At 38.7% G+C, this 17,159-nt stretch overlaps 1 protein-coding gene across 2 annotated transcripts in view; it reads right to left on the bottom strand.

Annotated features, from left to right (window-relative positions):
• Positions 1-15,360: 15,360 nt before the first annotated feature.
• Positions 15,361-17,159, bottom strand: part of pmt (phosphoethanolamine methyltransferase) — a 45,085-nt gene continuing 43,286 nt past the window's right edge. For both annotated transcript variants that reach the window (XM_061900340.1, XM_061900339.1), the window contains exons 11-12: positions 16,220-16,336; positions 15,361-16,154 (exon numbers count right to left, since the gene is read on the bottom strand). In XM_061900340.1, coding sequence (XP_061756324.1) covers positions 16,044-16,154; positions 16,220-16,336 — 228 coding nt within the window. In that variant the 3' untranslated portion in view covers positions 15,361-16,043. The remainder of the gene's footprint in view (positions 16,155-16,219; positions 16,337-17,159) is intronic.

The following is a 17,159-nucleotide window of genomic DNA, read 5'->3' as shown; positions in this document are numbered from 1 at the left end:
CGCAGGATATCCACACATCTCTGTCTCAGCATCGCTGTCGTCGGTAAAATGTGAAGAACAAACGAAGGACTTTCGCATCTTTTGACCACTGGTGTACTTGAATCCGTCGATTGGTATGTGTTTGTTTGGCATTAAATGTGGGTGGAGGGAAAGGCTGGATGCAAATATAGCTACAAATGAGGCATAATGATGCAATATGTACATACAGCTAGCCTAAATAGCATGTTAGCATCGATTAGCATACCGTGCTAATCGATGCAAACTCCACGTCCCTGATTGTGTTGTTACACCCTCCGACAAAACCCCGACGAGGAATGATGTCTCCAAGGTACGAAAACAGTTAAAAAAACGGGAAATAAAAGAGCTGATTTGACTTGTGTGTGTAGTGTGTTTGAGAAAATGGCAGATTGCTTCCCGTTGTGACGTCACGGGTGAAAGGTAATCGCTCCAACAGCGAACAATTGAAAGGCGTTTAAATCGCCAAATTCACCCTTTTAGAGTTCGAAATCGGTTTAAAAAATATATGGTCTTTTTTCTGCAACATCAAGGTATATATTGACGCTTACATAGGTCTGGTATAATGTTCCCCTTTAAATACATTGAATATTAAGGATTTTTTTTTTGGTTGGGTTCCCTTTTTTTTTTTTAACATGTCTTCAAAATAACTACTTTTTATACAACCCAAAATTTTAAAAGAGCTATATTGGACCAAACATACAAAAAAAATATTTGTCTGGAGCCACAAAAAATGTAAAACCTTATATAAGTGCTATAATGAAGGCAACACATTATGTAAGTGTCTATATTAGCTATAGTAGCCTACTATCAAAATGACTATGTGTCACTAATCTTTGTGAAGAAATGTTTAAATGTAAAATGTATTCTCCACATTTTTTTTTACAACATTGAAAAACATTACAAAAGCAAAGGCTTATCAGAGGGTGAGATCACTCCTGGAAATTGCTGGCTTAGAATGGCCAGAGGCATAGATTTGTGTGTCCAAGTTAAAGGAAACGGCAGACTGTCTTCTTTAAGTGGATTTATTACAATATTTGCAAGCTGGGTAACGTTTGCTGTGGTCCGTAATGACACACAAACAAGAAATGCAGCCAATATTACATACAGATAATATAACATGACACATGCAAGTAAGAATGAAATACACGGAGGACATATTAGTACTACAAATGAGGCATAAAGATTCAATATGTACATACAGCTCGCCTAAATTGCATGTTAGCATCAATTAGCTTTATCGATCAATTAGTCAATAACATCAACACAGCTCTCATTTGTGCAATCAAGCACAGCATAAAACGTTTGGTGGACAAAATGAGAAAAAGAAGAAGTGGCATGAAAAACACCTTTCTGTGGCAGCATCGGAGAAAGTTTTACATGTAAACAAACTATGGTTAGTTCAAGGACTGCCAAATTATTAGGACTTGCCAGATACTCTCATCAGTGAAGCATGTATAACATAAACAGTGGGATATATATATATATATATATATATATATATATATATATATATATATATATATATATATATATATATATATATATATATATATATATGTATATACATATATATATATATATATATGTATGTGTGGGAAAAATCACAAGACTACTTCATCTCTACAGAACTGTTTCATGAGGGGTTCCCTCAATCATCCTGATTGATTTTTTTAAAAATTGTTTTTATTTATTTTTTCTTTGTCATGAAAAAGGGACGTTTTTGTCATGAAAAAGGGGGGTTTTTTGTGGTTGGTGCACTAATTGTAAGTGTATATTGTGTTTTTATGTTGATTAATAAAAAAAAAAAAATATATATATATATATATATATATTTTTTTTATTTTTTATTTTTATTTTTTTAAATAAAAATGAATAAAAAATTATTCCACGGCCCGGTACGTTGGTGGTTGGGGACCACTGATTTGGGGGATTAAACCCCCCAATTCCAACCCTTGATGCTGAGTCCCAAGCCGGGAGGTAATGGGTCATTTTGTATGGTCTTTGGTATGACTCGGGGTTTGAACTCACGACCTACCGATCTCAGGGCGGACATTCCAACTACAAAGCCACAAATTATTATTGAAATAATAATTTGTAGGATTGTTATTACTATTATTATTATTATTTTAATAGTAATAATATTTTCAAAATAATAATAATTATTATTTTCAATAATGATTATTATTGGTTTTTTTATAATAATAATAATAATTATTATTATTATCAATATTAATATTATTATTGCTTCCAAAACTCTCCTCTATCCAAATACTTAATTCATGTACAATCAATCAATCAATCAATGTTTATGTATATAGCCCTAAATCACAAGTGTCTCAAAGGGCTGCACAAACCACAACGACATCCTTAGTTCAGAGCCCACATAAGGGCAAGAAAAAACTCACAATGTCAATGTGGACTGACAATGAGAAACCTTGGAGAGGACCGCAGATGTGGGTGACACCCCACCTCTAGGGGAGACCGGTACAATGGACGTGGGTCTAACATAATGTTGTGAGAGTCCAGTCCATAGTGGGTACAACAACATAACCCAAAAAAAGTTCTAATAAACATTGAAGAAACCCCTAAAAAAAATCTTGATCTCATGTCATTGGTGTCTCTTATTAGTGATACTGCACAACTTTAGTGGAGATAACTGATAAGAGGGTTCGATATGCACAGCCAAGTATACTCCGGTTATGTAATGTTAGAACAAAATAAACACGCATTGAGGTCCAATCCGGCACAATTGACTCACGTCTTCCTTATTCCAATCAGCTCAGTGAGGGAAGGTCTCACACACACACAATGCTGGCCGGCGGAAGGAAGATGGAATGACTCATTGTTCCCAGTTTAGAGGTCAGCTTCAAACACAAGTGCAAAGAAAAGAGAGTGGCCTTTGTCCGCTTTCTCAACTCTCTTCTTTTCAACTTGACAGAGTTTTTCAATGGATCAGTTTTTTAACGGATTCAGTCCAGACACACACAAGCTCGATCAATAATCTGCAGGCAGTATTGTCAACATCCTTGAATTTGCACTGACTCAGGTTTCTTTGTCTAAAAAAAAATCCACTGAGCAGAAAAATGGATGTTTGACACCACCTGCAGTATGAATGAAGATATAACACTTATCTTGGTCAATACTCAACTATGAACCGGTGGCGGCTTGTCCAGGGTGTACGCCGCCTTCTGCCCCGATGCATCTGGGATAGGCTCTAGTTACTGCCGCCACCCTGAGAGTGACAAGCGGTAGAAAATGGATGTAGGGAATCAGTTGGAGAAAGTAGCTGAAAAACATACGGAAAATAATCGATGATATGTAGAAAGAAAGGGTGTATCCAACTACATTTTTGGGAATCAATACAGATGACAGATTTAATTGGAAACTTCACATACAGTGTGGCGAAAAAGTATTTAGCGCAAGTTCTCCCACTTAAAATGATGACAGAGGTCTGTAATTTTCATCATAGGTACACTTCAACTGTGAGAGACAGAATGTGAAAAAAAAATCCAGGAATTCACATTGTAGGAATTTTAAAGAATTTATTTGTACATTACGGTGGAAAAATAAGTATTTGGTCAACCATTCAAAGCTCTCACTGATGGCTCAAAATCTCAAGATTCATTCTTTCCTTAACACGGATCAATCGTCCTGTCCCCTTAGCAGAAAAACAGCCCCAAAGCATGATGTTTCCACCACCATGCTTTACAGTAGGTGTGGTGTTCAGGGGATGCAACTCAGTATTATTCTTCCTCCAAACACGACGAGTTCAGTTTATACCAAAAAGATCTATTTTGGTTTCATCTGACCACATGACATTCTCCCAATCCTCTGCTGTATCCATTTTGGTAATAGTTCTTTGTGAGTTTTACTAAAAATAAATGATCTTTTGTAAGGTCTACAAATACAAAATTGAGTTTTTACTTAATATGACTGTCACATTCAATATAACAGTAATTTAAACATACATGCAAAATGGATAGTAATGCCTGAAATAATGTATCATTGTGAGTTTTTAAAGAAACATAAGATTTTGTAAGGTTTGCAAATACAACATTTCGTTTTTTACTCAAAATGACAGCAATTTTCTAAGAATCCTGAGATAATGGCAAAAAAAGCAATACAAATGTATTCAAACATAACTTTAAAACCAAACATGCAAAATGTCTAATGTCTTTGTCAGTTTTACTAAAAAAAATATATCTTTTGTAAAGTTTGCAAATACAAAATTGGGTTTTTACTCAATATGAATGTTATTTAAACATAACTCCTAAACTAAACATGCAAAATGGCTAATGCCTGAAATAATGTGTCTCCGAGTTTTTAAAGAAACACAAGATTATTTAAAGTTTGCAGATACAAAAATTGTTTTTTTTACTTAACATGAAAGTAATAATCTTAGAATCATGAGATAATGCGGAAAAAAGCAATACAAATGCATTCAAACATAACTATAAAACCAAACATGTAAAATGTCTAATAATGCTTGGAATAATGTAACTTTGTAATTTTTACAAAAATATATATATATTTTGTAAGGTTTGCAAAGACAAAAATTAGTTTTTACCTAACATGAAAATAATCATCTTAGAATCATGAGATAATGCGAAAAACACAATACAAATGTACTCAAACATAACTCTAAAACCAAACGCGTAAAATGTCTAATAATGCTTGTAATAATGTAACTATGTAATTTTTACAAAAATATATATATATATATATATATTTTGTAAGGTTTGCAAAGACATACTATTTTTTTTACTCAATATGACAGTATAACCGTCATACTAAATATGAAAGTTACATAAACATAACTCCAAAACCAAACATGAAAATGTCTAAAAAGCCCTGAAATAATGTATCTTTGTGAGTTTTAAAAGAAACATGAACTTTTGTAAGGTTTGCAAATACAAAATTTCATTTTTTACTCAAAATGACAGTATTGTTCTTAGAATCCTCAGATAATGCGAAAAAAGCAATACAAATGTATCCAAAGATAACTTTAAAACCAAATATGCAAAATGTCTAATAATGCCTGGAATATTGTGTAAGGTTTGCAAGACATAGATATATATTTTTTTACTTAATATGACAGTAATGTTCTTAGAATCCTCAGATAATGCGAAAAAAGCAATCCAAATGTATCCAAAGATAACTTTAAAACCAAACATGCAAAATGTCTAATAATGCCTAGAATATTGTGTAAGGCTTGCAAGACATAAATATTTTTTTTACTCAATATGACAGTATAACTGTTTTACTAAATATGAAAGTTATTCCGAGTTGCTGCGAGTCGGCCAGCTGCTGGGTTAGTGATGTTGTGTGTCAGCCTGTCTGTGATCTTATTTAATTTTTTTAATTTTTTTTTGTGTATATATGTATGCGGAGGTATGTGTGTATATGTATGTATATATGTGTATGTGTGCATGGTGCATGTATGTATATATATATCTGTGTATATGTGTGTATATGTATGTGGGTATATATATGTATGTATGTATATATGTGTGTATATGTGTGTAAGTATGTGTATGTATATATGTGTATGTATTTGTATGTATGCATATGTATGTATGTGTGTGTGTATGTATGTGTATGTGTGTATGTATGTTTATGTATACATATATGTGTGTAGGTGTGTATGTGTGTGTATTTATGTGTGTATATGTGTATGGATGTGTATGTATGTATGTGTATGTATGTGTGTGAATGTGTATATAAATGTGTGTACTTGTATGTGTATATGTATGCATATACATATATGTGTGTGTGTGTATATGTATATATATATGTATATATATATATATATATATACAATTTATTATAATTTTTTTTTTGTTTGTTTTGTTTTATTTTTATTTTGTTTCCCTCAGGGGGGACTTTGACAGGGCAGTTGCTGGTTGTTCCATCTCCATCGTTGGGGTCCCTGTGGGTGGGGTGGGTGGTGCCCGCGGCCCTGCTTTGGCTGGTCCTGTGGTGGCCGGCTCGGGTGGGGTGGCCTGGTGTGGGACGCGCCGTGCTCCCCGGGGGTGGGTGTGGGGGTGGAGGGGCCCGGGTGCTGGTGGGGCGGGGGCGGTCTCCCCGTCCGGCTGCGGGGAGTCTCTGGGTCCCCCCGGGTGGGGCGTCCCGTCTTTCTGCCCGTGTGGGGGGTTCTCTCTCGCTGGCTTGGGGTCTGGCCGTCCGCTGCTTCTCTCGTGCCCTGTCCTCTGCCGGGCGCGTCTGTCTGCGGCCTGCTGCCGGGTCTTCCGGGCGGCGAGGTGGGCCGGTCTCTGGGGTTCCCGCCACTGGCCGGCCTGGCTGCATGGGGCGGGTGGTCCCTGGTTCCCTGGGCGCCACACCTGCTGTTTGGGTTGGGCTCTCTGGGCGGCTGGGTCCGTACTCTGGCTCCCACGCACACTGGGGGTCAAATATATTGTACATACAAACACACATATACTTACACACACACCGTTATTCATGCATACAAACGTCCATACATTGGTACCTACGCTCCCACATACATACACAGATACATTACATACCTACATACTCCAAGTCCGTCCATCCACACGCACATTCACGGTACAAACATACACATACTGTACATATTCATTCACTGTACAAACAAACATACATATACTGTACATATACATTTACTGTGCAAACATTCATATACACATTCTGTTCATATACAAGTACATATACATACATACACTCATGCACATAATCACATTTCATCACACATATATCAACATTGTTGCCCTAGGGTAAACTGGGTGACACAAGGCATATTGACAGAGCTTAAACCATTGTTACTATAACAATCTACAAGATTAATATAGGTTGCCTCTCTCTCTTCCCTTTCATCTTTCGGTATTGCTTCTTTTCTTTTTTTCATTTATTTATTTATTTATTTTATTATCTTTCTAGCTATCATTATGTATACGTATTGTTGCATTTGAACAACTTTATTGTTGAGAATAGAAGTAAACTATTGGTTTTGTTCATGATCAATAGCGCTTTCTCTATTGGTATTTGTATTGCTCCAGTTTTAGTGTAAAAATGTTCATTGTCATTATCCATCCATCCATTTTCTACCGCTTATTCCCTTTTGGGGTCGCGGGGGGCGCTGGCGCCTATCTCAGCTACAGTCGGGCGGAAGGCGGGGTACACCCTGGACAAGTCGCCACCTCATCGCAGGGCCAACACAGATAGACAGACAACATTCACACTCACATTCACACACTAGGGCCAATTTAGTGTTGCCAATCAACCTATCCCCAGGTGCATGTCTTTGGAGGTGGGAGGAAGCCGGAGTACCCAGAGGGAACCCACGCATTCACGGGGAGAACATGCAAACTCCACACAGAAAGATCCCGAGCCTGGATTTGAACCCAGGACTGCAGGACCTTCGTATTGTGAGGCAGACGCACTAACCCCTCTGCCACCGTGAAGCCCCTCATTGTCATTACTATATTATTATTTATTTCGCTAACTGCTTATTTGCTATCACTTTTATGATCATATTTGTACATATTGTATGTGCTAGTGTTGTTCGATTGTTGTTGTTATTGTTGTATTTGCTGTTGTCGTTTTTGTCTCTCTGTCTAATCCCCCTCTTATCCCCACAATTTCCCCCTCTGTCTTCCTTTTTTTGTCTTTCTATCCCCTCCTGCTCCGGCCCGGCTGCACCAAATGATAATATAAATACATTTAATAAAGTCAAATTCAAATAAGGCAACAAGAGAAGTATCCTACACTTCTCTTTTGTAAAGTAAATCTGAACAGCCGATATGGGCATCTACATCAACTATATGATTTGCCTGAGAAGCTGGACAGGACAAAAAAATATATATATATATAAATATATATATATGAAAGTTATACAAAACATAACTCCAAAACCAAACATGGCTATGCCTGAAGTAATGTATCTTTGTGCGTTTTAAAAGCAACACGAAAGTATAACTGTCACACTCATTTTGGTTTTAATAGTTATGTTTAAATAACTGTCATATTGGGTGTGACAGTTATATTGTCATGTTGACTAAAACCAATTTTTTGTATCTGCAAACCTTACGAAAACACTATATTATGGTGAAACTTACAGATAAATTATTAAAGGCATTTTTAGACATATTGCATGTTTGGTTTTAGAGTTATGTTTGTAAAACTTTCATATTTAGTATGAAAGTTATACTGTCATGTTGAGTAAAAAAAATAACTTGTGTCTTTGCAAACCTTACAAAATATATTTTTTTTCAAATAAAACTCATCAAGATTCTTTTTTTTAGGCACTATTAGCTATTTTGCATTTTGGTTTTAATATCTGTTTGAATAATTGTTATATTGAGTGTGACTGTTATACAGTCATTAAGTAATACCCAATTTTTGTATTTGTAAACCTTACAAAAACACCTGATTCTAGTAAAACTCACATAGATACAATATTACAGGCATTTTTAGACATATTGCATGTTTGGTTTTGGAGTTATTTTTATATAACATTCATATTTAGTATGACAGTTATGCTGTCACATTGAGTAAAAAAACTAATTTTTCTCTTTGCAAACCTTACAAAAGATATTTTTTCTAGAAAAACTCAAAAAGATACATTATTCCGGGCATTATTTTTTTGTGTGACAGTGTTACATATCTAAAAGTGAAATAAATAGTCATTTTTGCTTTTGTCTCGTTATTGTGTGCTCTTGACTTTGTTTCAATCCAACAATTGTGTGTAATAAAAAAGAACAATAAACTAATTTAAATTGTGTTGATATTGTTCAACTGTCAATATCACTCGTCATATGCATTAAAAAAGTTAGTTACTGTGCTTGATTCCGGCATCGGCTCATCCCATCTCATTTTCTTCTTCTTTTTGTTATTGTAAAGGGGAGCTGTACTTGTTTTATGTTGCCTCTCATTCACAAAATAAAACATACCGTAAGAAAGACAAGAACACCATTTTTTTTTTTTTTTAGCATTCTAAAAATAAAAAAAATATCAAAACGCTTGCAAGGTCCATTCAGTCAATCATTTATTTATATAGCCCTAAATCACAAGTCTCTCAAAGGCATACTTGCCAACCTTGAGACCTCCGATTTCGGGAGGTGGGGGGCGTGGTCGGGGGTGTGGCGGAGGCGTGGTCGGGGCAGGGGGCGTGGTTAAGAGGGGAGGAGTATATTTACAGCTACAATTCACCAACTCGAGTATTTCATATATATATAGATATATATATGTATGTGTGTATGAAATACTTGACTTTCAGTGAATTCTAGCTATATAAATTTATTTTATCATTTATATATATATATATACAAAAGAAATGGTTAAATTTCAGACGGCACCTATCAAATACACAGTAATAAAAACACAGTTGTTCTACCAACTGTACTGTGCTTGCTGGTTACTAAAAAAACAACAACAACACTTACCTTTCATTATTTGAGTAACCTTTGTTCTGCCATTTGCGTACTGGCGATCACTCTCCGAATCCGGGAACATATCCTTCACGGATTTGTTGTAGACATCCGCAAAGGAGAACGGGATGTTGCTTCCAGCTATCAGCATAGCCATCTTTGTCCCAGCATAAGTTACACCATCGGGTCTCCATTTTACGAGGTGGGCCATAATACTGGGTTGTGAATGATGCTGCGTTGCGGACGCTTTGTGCTTCGCTGACCGTTCATGACTGAGTATATCCGTTCGGCCACCGTGTTCAATGGAGAAGTCTGTTCAACAAAATTTACAGACAACGTACCCCTTCCCCTTCGAACTTTCCTGGATAAACTGAAATTCTTGTTTCCGTTCGTTTTGGAACTTGCAAGCGTATTTCTTCATTTTGCTCGTCAACTGCATCGCCATGGCTGTAACTTCCTAGTTCTTCTGCTTCGTCTCTTTGTGTGTGGAGTTTTTTATCAAAATCCGTAGATGTTGTAACGTGAGTAGGCAGGCAAGCTGTTTATAGAGTGGGAAAGCGGACATGGAAACAGGCTGTCCCCACTCAGGTCCGCATGGAGCTGGAGGGGGCGTGGCCTCCAGCTCCGGCTGATTTTCGGGAGATTTTTGGGAGAAACTTTCTTCCGGGAGGATTTGGGAGTCTCCCGGAAAATCCAGGAGGGTTGGCAAGTATGCTTAAAGGGCTGCACAAGCCACAACAACATCCTCGGTTCAGATCACACATAAAGGCAAGGAAAAACTCACAACCTAGTGGGATGTCAATGAGAATGACCATGAGAAACCTTGGAGAGGACCACTAGACGGGATGCAATGGACGTCGAGTGGGTCTAGCATAATATTGTGAAAGTCCGGTGCATAGAGGATCTAACATAAGAGTGAGAGTCCAGTCCATAGTGGATCTAACATAAGAGTGAGAGTCCAGTCCATAGTGGATCTAACATAATAGTGAGAGTCCAGTCCATAATGGGGCCAGCAGGAGACCATCCCGAACGGAAACGGATCAGTAGCACAGAGATGTCCCTAACCAATGCACAGGCAAGCAGTCCACCCCGCGTCCCGACTCTGGACAGCCAGCACTTCATCCATGGCCACTGGACCTGTGCCCCCCCTTCCACAAGGGAGAGGCAGGCAGAGCAGAAAAGAAAAGAAACGGCAGATCAACTGGTCTCAAAAGGGGGTCTATTTAAAGGCCTAAGTATACAAATGAGTTTTAAGATGGGATTTAAATGCTTCTACTGAGGTAACATCTCCTACTGTGGGAGGACATTCCAGAGTACTGGAGCCCCAATAGAAAACGCTCTATAGCCCCCAGACTTTTCTGGGCTCTGGAAATCACTAATAAACCAGAGTTCTTTGAACGCAGACTTCTTGCCGGGACATATGGTACAATACAATGGGCAAGATAGGCTGGAGCTAGACCGTGTAGTATTTTATACTTACGTAGTAAAACCTTAAAGTCACATCTTTAGTGCTCAGGAACAAGATTCAGCTAATGGGATCCTCTGTGTTTCCCTAAGCCTTTTAAAGCATCTTCAAAAAACGTCCATCAATGTTGTATATACATGCTCTAAGTATATATAAATATTTTTAAAATGTAGTAACATACACCTTCATAACAATGAAGGTGCATTTTTTTGGTCATTTTAAGCATGGCCTTCTTTTCTATGCACATTTATTTCAGTCCACATAGCAACGCACTTCCTGTTTCTCATGACAAGACACTCCCTACTTCCGGCGACATCTAATCAGAAATAGACAGCTATGTTTGTACAAATGAGGATTTACAATCTTATCTTTTAGAACCTGAATAAATGAAGGACAAATGATTGGATATCGCCAGCACGAAGAGAGGGTGAAAGGCCCGAACAGGCAAGGGTCGTCAGTATCGGACTGCTGATATTATCGGCCGATAAATGCTTTAAAATGTGATATCGGAAATTATCAGTATCAGTTTCAAAAACTAAAATATTAGACTTTTCAAAACGCCGCTGTACGGAGTGGTACACGGACGTAGGGAGAAGTACAGAGCGCCAATAAACCTTAAAGGCACTGCCTTTGCATGCCGGCCCAATCACATAATATCTCCGGCTTTTCACACACACAAGTGAATGCAACGCATACTTGGTCAACAGCCACACAGGTCACACTGAGGGTGGCCGTATAAACAACTTTAACACTGTTACAATTATGCGCCACACAGTGAACCCACACCAAACAAGAATGACAAACACATTTCGGGAGAACATCTGCACTGTAACACAACATAAACACAACAGAACAAATACCCAGAACTCTTGCAGCACTAACTCTTCTGGGACGCTACAATATACCCCCCACCCGCCTCCCCAACCTCAGGGAGAGCATGTCCCAAATTCCAAGCTGCTGTTTTGAGGCATGTTAAAAAAATAATGCACTTTGTGACTTCAAAAATAAATATGGCAGTGCCATGTTGGCATTTTTTTTCCATAACTTGAGTTGATTTATTTTGGAAAACCTTGTCACATTGTTTAATGCATCCAGCGGGGCATCACAACAAAATAAGGCATGATAATGTATTAATTCCACGACTGTATATATCGTATCGGTTGATATCGGAATCGGTAATTAAGAGTAGGACAATATCGGAATATGAGATATCGGCAAAAGAGACATTATCGGACATGTCCAGTCGTCAATCGGCTGAGACTCAGGACCGTAATGACTTTGTGGTGGAAATGTGGAGCTTGGAGTCAAGCTATGGCAACAAAATGGGGTGCTTCTGCATAATTTGCTATGATGATATGATTTTCTTTGAAAGGCTCCACAAAAATAAACATTAAAAAAATCTGTTATGAATTATTATTAAAAAACATTATCGTTTTGCCATATTTTCAGTTGTTGTTGCTTTCTGTAAAATGCACTTTGTTGAGATTTTTTCAAAAGTTTACAGACTTTTAATGACTTCTTAAACAATTAAAAACTAACATCTTCTGCTGTTAATATGAAACGTACTAGTGTTTGGAGACTCTTTATTTCTGTTTCTCGATGTCCTTAACGAGCTGCAGCGAGCATGACGTCACACTTGCTTGGCGCGGGTTGCTGTAGTTTAATTTTCTATTCTTAAAAGCTGCCACTGTCCTCTTAAAGGGGAGCATTATCACCAAACCTATGCAAGCGTCAATATATATTCCTTGATGTTGCAGAAAAAAGACCATGTATTTTTTTAACCGATTTCCGAACTCTAAATGTGTGAATTTTGGCAAATTAAACGCCTTTCTGTTTATCGGTCTTTTAGCGATGACGTCAGAACGTGATGTCACCGAGGTAACACACCCGCCGTATTCATTTTCACATTACAAACACCGGGTCTCAGCTCTGTTATTTTCCGTTTTTTCGACTATTTTTTGGAACCTTGGAGACATCATGCCTCGTCGGTGTGTTGTCGGAGGGTGTAACAACACTAACAGGGAGGGATTCAAGTTGCACCACTGGCAAGAAATCTGCCGCCAGACCCCCATTGAATGTGCCGGAGTGTCTCCACATTTTACCGGCGATGCTAAAACAGACATGGCACAGAGATGAATGGATAACCTGCAGATGCATTTGCAACGATTAAGTCAACGAAATCACAAAGGTGAGTTTTGTTAATGTTGTTGCCTTATGTGCTTATCAGACATATTTGGTCGCGGCATGACTGCCAGCTAATCGATGCTAACATACTATGCTAATCGATGCGAACATACTATTTACGCTAGCTGTATTTACATTTGAAACTAGATACCCACATTTAATGCGAAACAAACCAAACCAAACCAATCGACGGATTTAAGTTGCTCCAGTGTTACAAGATGCGAAAGTCCTGATCGTTTGGTCCGCACATTTTACCGGCGATGCTAATAAGGCAGCCATGCTATGGGCCACTTCATTAGGTACACCCACGCTATGGCCGAATAGCGTCAATAGCTATTCGCTCAATAGCTTCAATTTCTTCTTCAATTTCGTTTTCGCTATCTGCCTCCATACTCCGAGCATCTGTTTCAATACATGCGTAATCTGTTGAATCGCTTAAGCCGCTGAAATCTGAGTCTGAATCCGAGCTAATGTCGCTATATCTTGCTGTAGTAACCGCCATGTTGTTTGTATTGGCTGCACTGTATGACGTCACAGGGAAATGGATAGTGGTTTCGAAGATAGCAAAAATAAGGCACTTTAAAGCTTTATTTAGGGATATTCCGGGACCGGTAAAATTTTGAAAAAAATTTCAAAAAATACAACAAGCCACTGGGAACTAACTTTTATTGTTTTTAACCCTTTTGAAATCGTGATAATGTTCCCCTTTAATTGTTGAGAGGGGGGATGACGACACAGACACCAGGGGGCCATTGTAGCTCTAAGATTTATTACATGTATATATTTATATATATATATATATATATATATGTGTATATATATATATATATATATATATATAATGATCAAACAATATTAAATATACTAACTAAGGAAAATGGAGTGTGACAAAATCCAAGAGTGTGTATGGTGTAAGACTATGTGTGTAGTTTAGCTGTTGAGTATTACCGTAAATGTTGAACCAGAGACGAGGAAGTCCAGGAGAGAGGAGTTTACAGGTCCGAGTCAAAAGCTGGGGAAGTCAAGGATTGAGGGAGGCAGTCAGAGTCCAGAGGGACATCTGGGGAAACGTGAGACGCACAGCTCACTTTCAAGGCGATGGAGGGTATTGCGGGGACGACACAAGAAAACACGGAAGGGCAAACACAGAGAGAGCTGGTTCGCATCAAGCATGACGTGGCTTACTGTACGCGAATAGAAGGTTATATTCCGGCGCTGGATGGCAGGTTGTGCTGGCTTCTGAAGGCAGCTCGCGCCTCACGGGCAGGCGCGCTGATTGCTGATTGTCTGCAGACGCGAAGGGGCACGGCCGCAGTGGAGCGAGAGCGCCTGTGGTCGTGGCCCGCGGTGGGTTCGTCAGGATGTAAAGATGATGCGCCCTGGCCGTGACATTAATATTTGCACATTTTGTAGATGGCTGTTAACTGCGACATATTAAAATTACGTCCACATCACAGACATGCTGACAACGCTCCAGACAATGGCGTGCATTTTGTTTACATCCGCTGTTTTCGGTGATCAAATTCTTATTTCGGTTTTTAAGTTTCCGGTACATCACTTATCAATAGTGTGCAAATAATAGGCTATGTATATACATCCATTCATACTGCTACAACCAGCTAATGTTAATGTTTTATGTTTGGATTTGACGTCTGTTTACCAACACACCGTCCGTGCCTGAAAGGTGATTGGCGGATAATGAGGAAGTGTTGTTGTGTGTCCAGGGAAGTGCGGGGATGAAAAGTGTTTGTGCACGCGAGGCAAAACTTGTTGGAATTGTGCCCTTTGTTATCACAAGATTGGTAATAAAAGTTAAAAATAGCGACACACTTTGCGTAACTTCTTCTGGGGGCTTTATATTACTTAAATTTGTTTGCCACGTTCACTTACATTAGGGGAAACCCTGTGGTAAAAGCAGCACGTCATGCTTGTTCTTACATATACACACTAGTCGAGTGAGCTGTGTACAAACAAAAGATGAAATGTGGGCTAACACTTTACAGATGATATGATTGTTTATGTTTATCAGTCAGTACAGAGTCGCAAGACGATGTGTTTATAAAGCTAGAAAAAGAGTTCCTCTTACAATAACAATGTTTCCACAGTTCGGTTGATGTACAGGTTATAGAATGTAAATTAAGTATTGTTGGCGTTTTTGTATACGTTCAAAAAACCACAAAAATATATATGCAAAGGCATCAGTGCCTCAAATGCATTGATCCTCAATCGGAGTCCAATTTTGCAGCATCTTAGTGACACTTCATTGCTGTCCAAGAATGTTTGAAGCATAACTGTTAGAACTTGTTGGGTTTATTTACAAAAATGAACAGATATTGGCAATTTGAGCAACACAACGAATGTATTTTTCCCTTCAACTATCCATCCATTTTCTACCGCTTGTCCCTTTTGGGGTCGCGGGGGGTGATGGAGCCAATGTCAGCTGCATTCGGGCGGAAGGCTGGATACACCCTGGACAAGTCGGGGCCAATACAGATAGACAGACAACATTCACACATTAGGGCCAATTTAGTGTTGCCAATCAACCTATCCCTAGGTGCGTGTCTTTGGAGGTGGGAGGAAGCCGGAGTACCCGGAGGGAACCCACGCAGTCAAGGGGAGAACATGCAAACTCCACACAGAAATATCCCGAGCCCGGGATTGAACCCAGGACTACTCAGGACTAACCCCTGTTTCACCGTGCTGCCACCCCTTCACAAACATACAAAAAGTAACCAATAGAGAATAATGTAAGTGCAGGATCACACAGCTCATTAGTTGTGATGCACATCTGAATAAAAACATGTTGTTAAATTGCACTTTTGTCAACTTCAAAAATAACTATGCCGGAAAAAAAAGAAGACATTTTTTTTTGAAAACCACCAACTGAGAATCTAATCAGGTTTGGAAAAAAAATGTCCAACAAACTTAATAACTGTCTCATCCTTTTGATGATGTATTCAGTTATGTGCAAAACCTCAGTTCCTTCTGGCGTGAAATAGGCCCCAACGCTGGTCCCCGCTGTTGGAACGCTCCAGTTTTTCCCTCCAACCTTTCACGATCTCACTAAAGTCCTCCTCGGAGAACTCCTGGAGGGAAAAGAAGTATGTTAGGTAACAACAAAGAGATCCGGGAACGGTTTGTTTTTTGACACCTGAATAAAGTCAGTCTTGGCGGCGTCCGCTCTCTGCAGCTCGTCCTTAATGACCTGGATGAACTGGGCGGTCCGGTCCTGCACCTGAACGCTGCAGAAGCCAGCGTCTTGGATGAACTGCGGCGTCAGCAGCAGCAAGAGAGACGGAAACAAATACGGTGTTAGCTTTCACTGTTATGCTGATGACACGCAACTCTACATGCCCCTAAAGCTGGCCAACGCCGGATTTTAGTCATCTGGAGGCGTGTCTTAATGAAATGAAACAATGGATGTCCGCTAACTTTTTGCAACTCAATGCCAAGAAAACGGAAATGCTGATTATCGGTCCTGGTCGACACTGACCTCTATTTAATAATACCACCTTAACATTTGACAACCAAACAATTACACAAGGCGACTCGGTAAAGAATCTGGGTATTATCTTCCACCCAACTCTCTCCTTTGAGTCACACATTAAGAGTGTTACTAAAACGGCCTGCTTCGCAAAAATGTGTTCCATTTTGTCCACTAGCGACGCTGAGGACAATATCCATGCGTTTGTTACGTCTCGTCTCGATTACTGTAACGTATTATTTTCGGGTCTCCCTATGTCTAGCATTTAACGATTACAGTTGGTACAAAATGCATCTGCTAGACTTTTGACAAGAACTAGAAAGTTTGATAATATTACGCCTATACTGTATATACCTATATACAGTGGGGCAAAAGAGTATTTAGTAAGCCACCGATTGTGCAAGTTCTCCCACTTAAAATGATGACAAAGGTCTGTAATGTTCATCATAGGTACACTTCAACTGTGAGAGACAGAATGTTAAAAAAAATCTAGGAATTCACATTGTAGGAATTTTAAAGAATTTATTTGTAAATTATGGTGGAAAATAAGTATAAAAAAGTATCCATAAAATCAACTTCCATGAAATGTTAAATAATTCACAAACAA

This window comes from Nerophis ophidion, linkage group LG05 (assembly GCF_033978795.1).
Source record: "Nerophis ophidion isolate RoL-2023_Sa linkage group LG05, RoL_Noph_v1.0, whole genome shotgun sequence".
NCBI lineage: Eukaryota > Metazoa > Chordata > Actinopteri > Syngnathiformes > Syngnathidae > Nerophis > Nerophis ophidion.
Note: the sequence above shows the minus strand (reverse complement) of the source record. Positions and strands in the feature narration are given on the sequence as shown.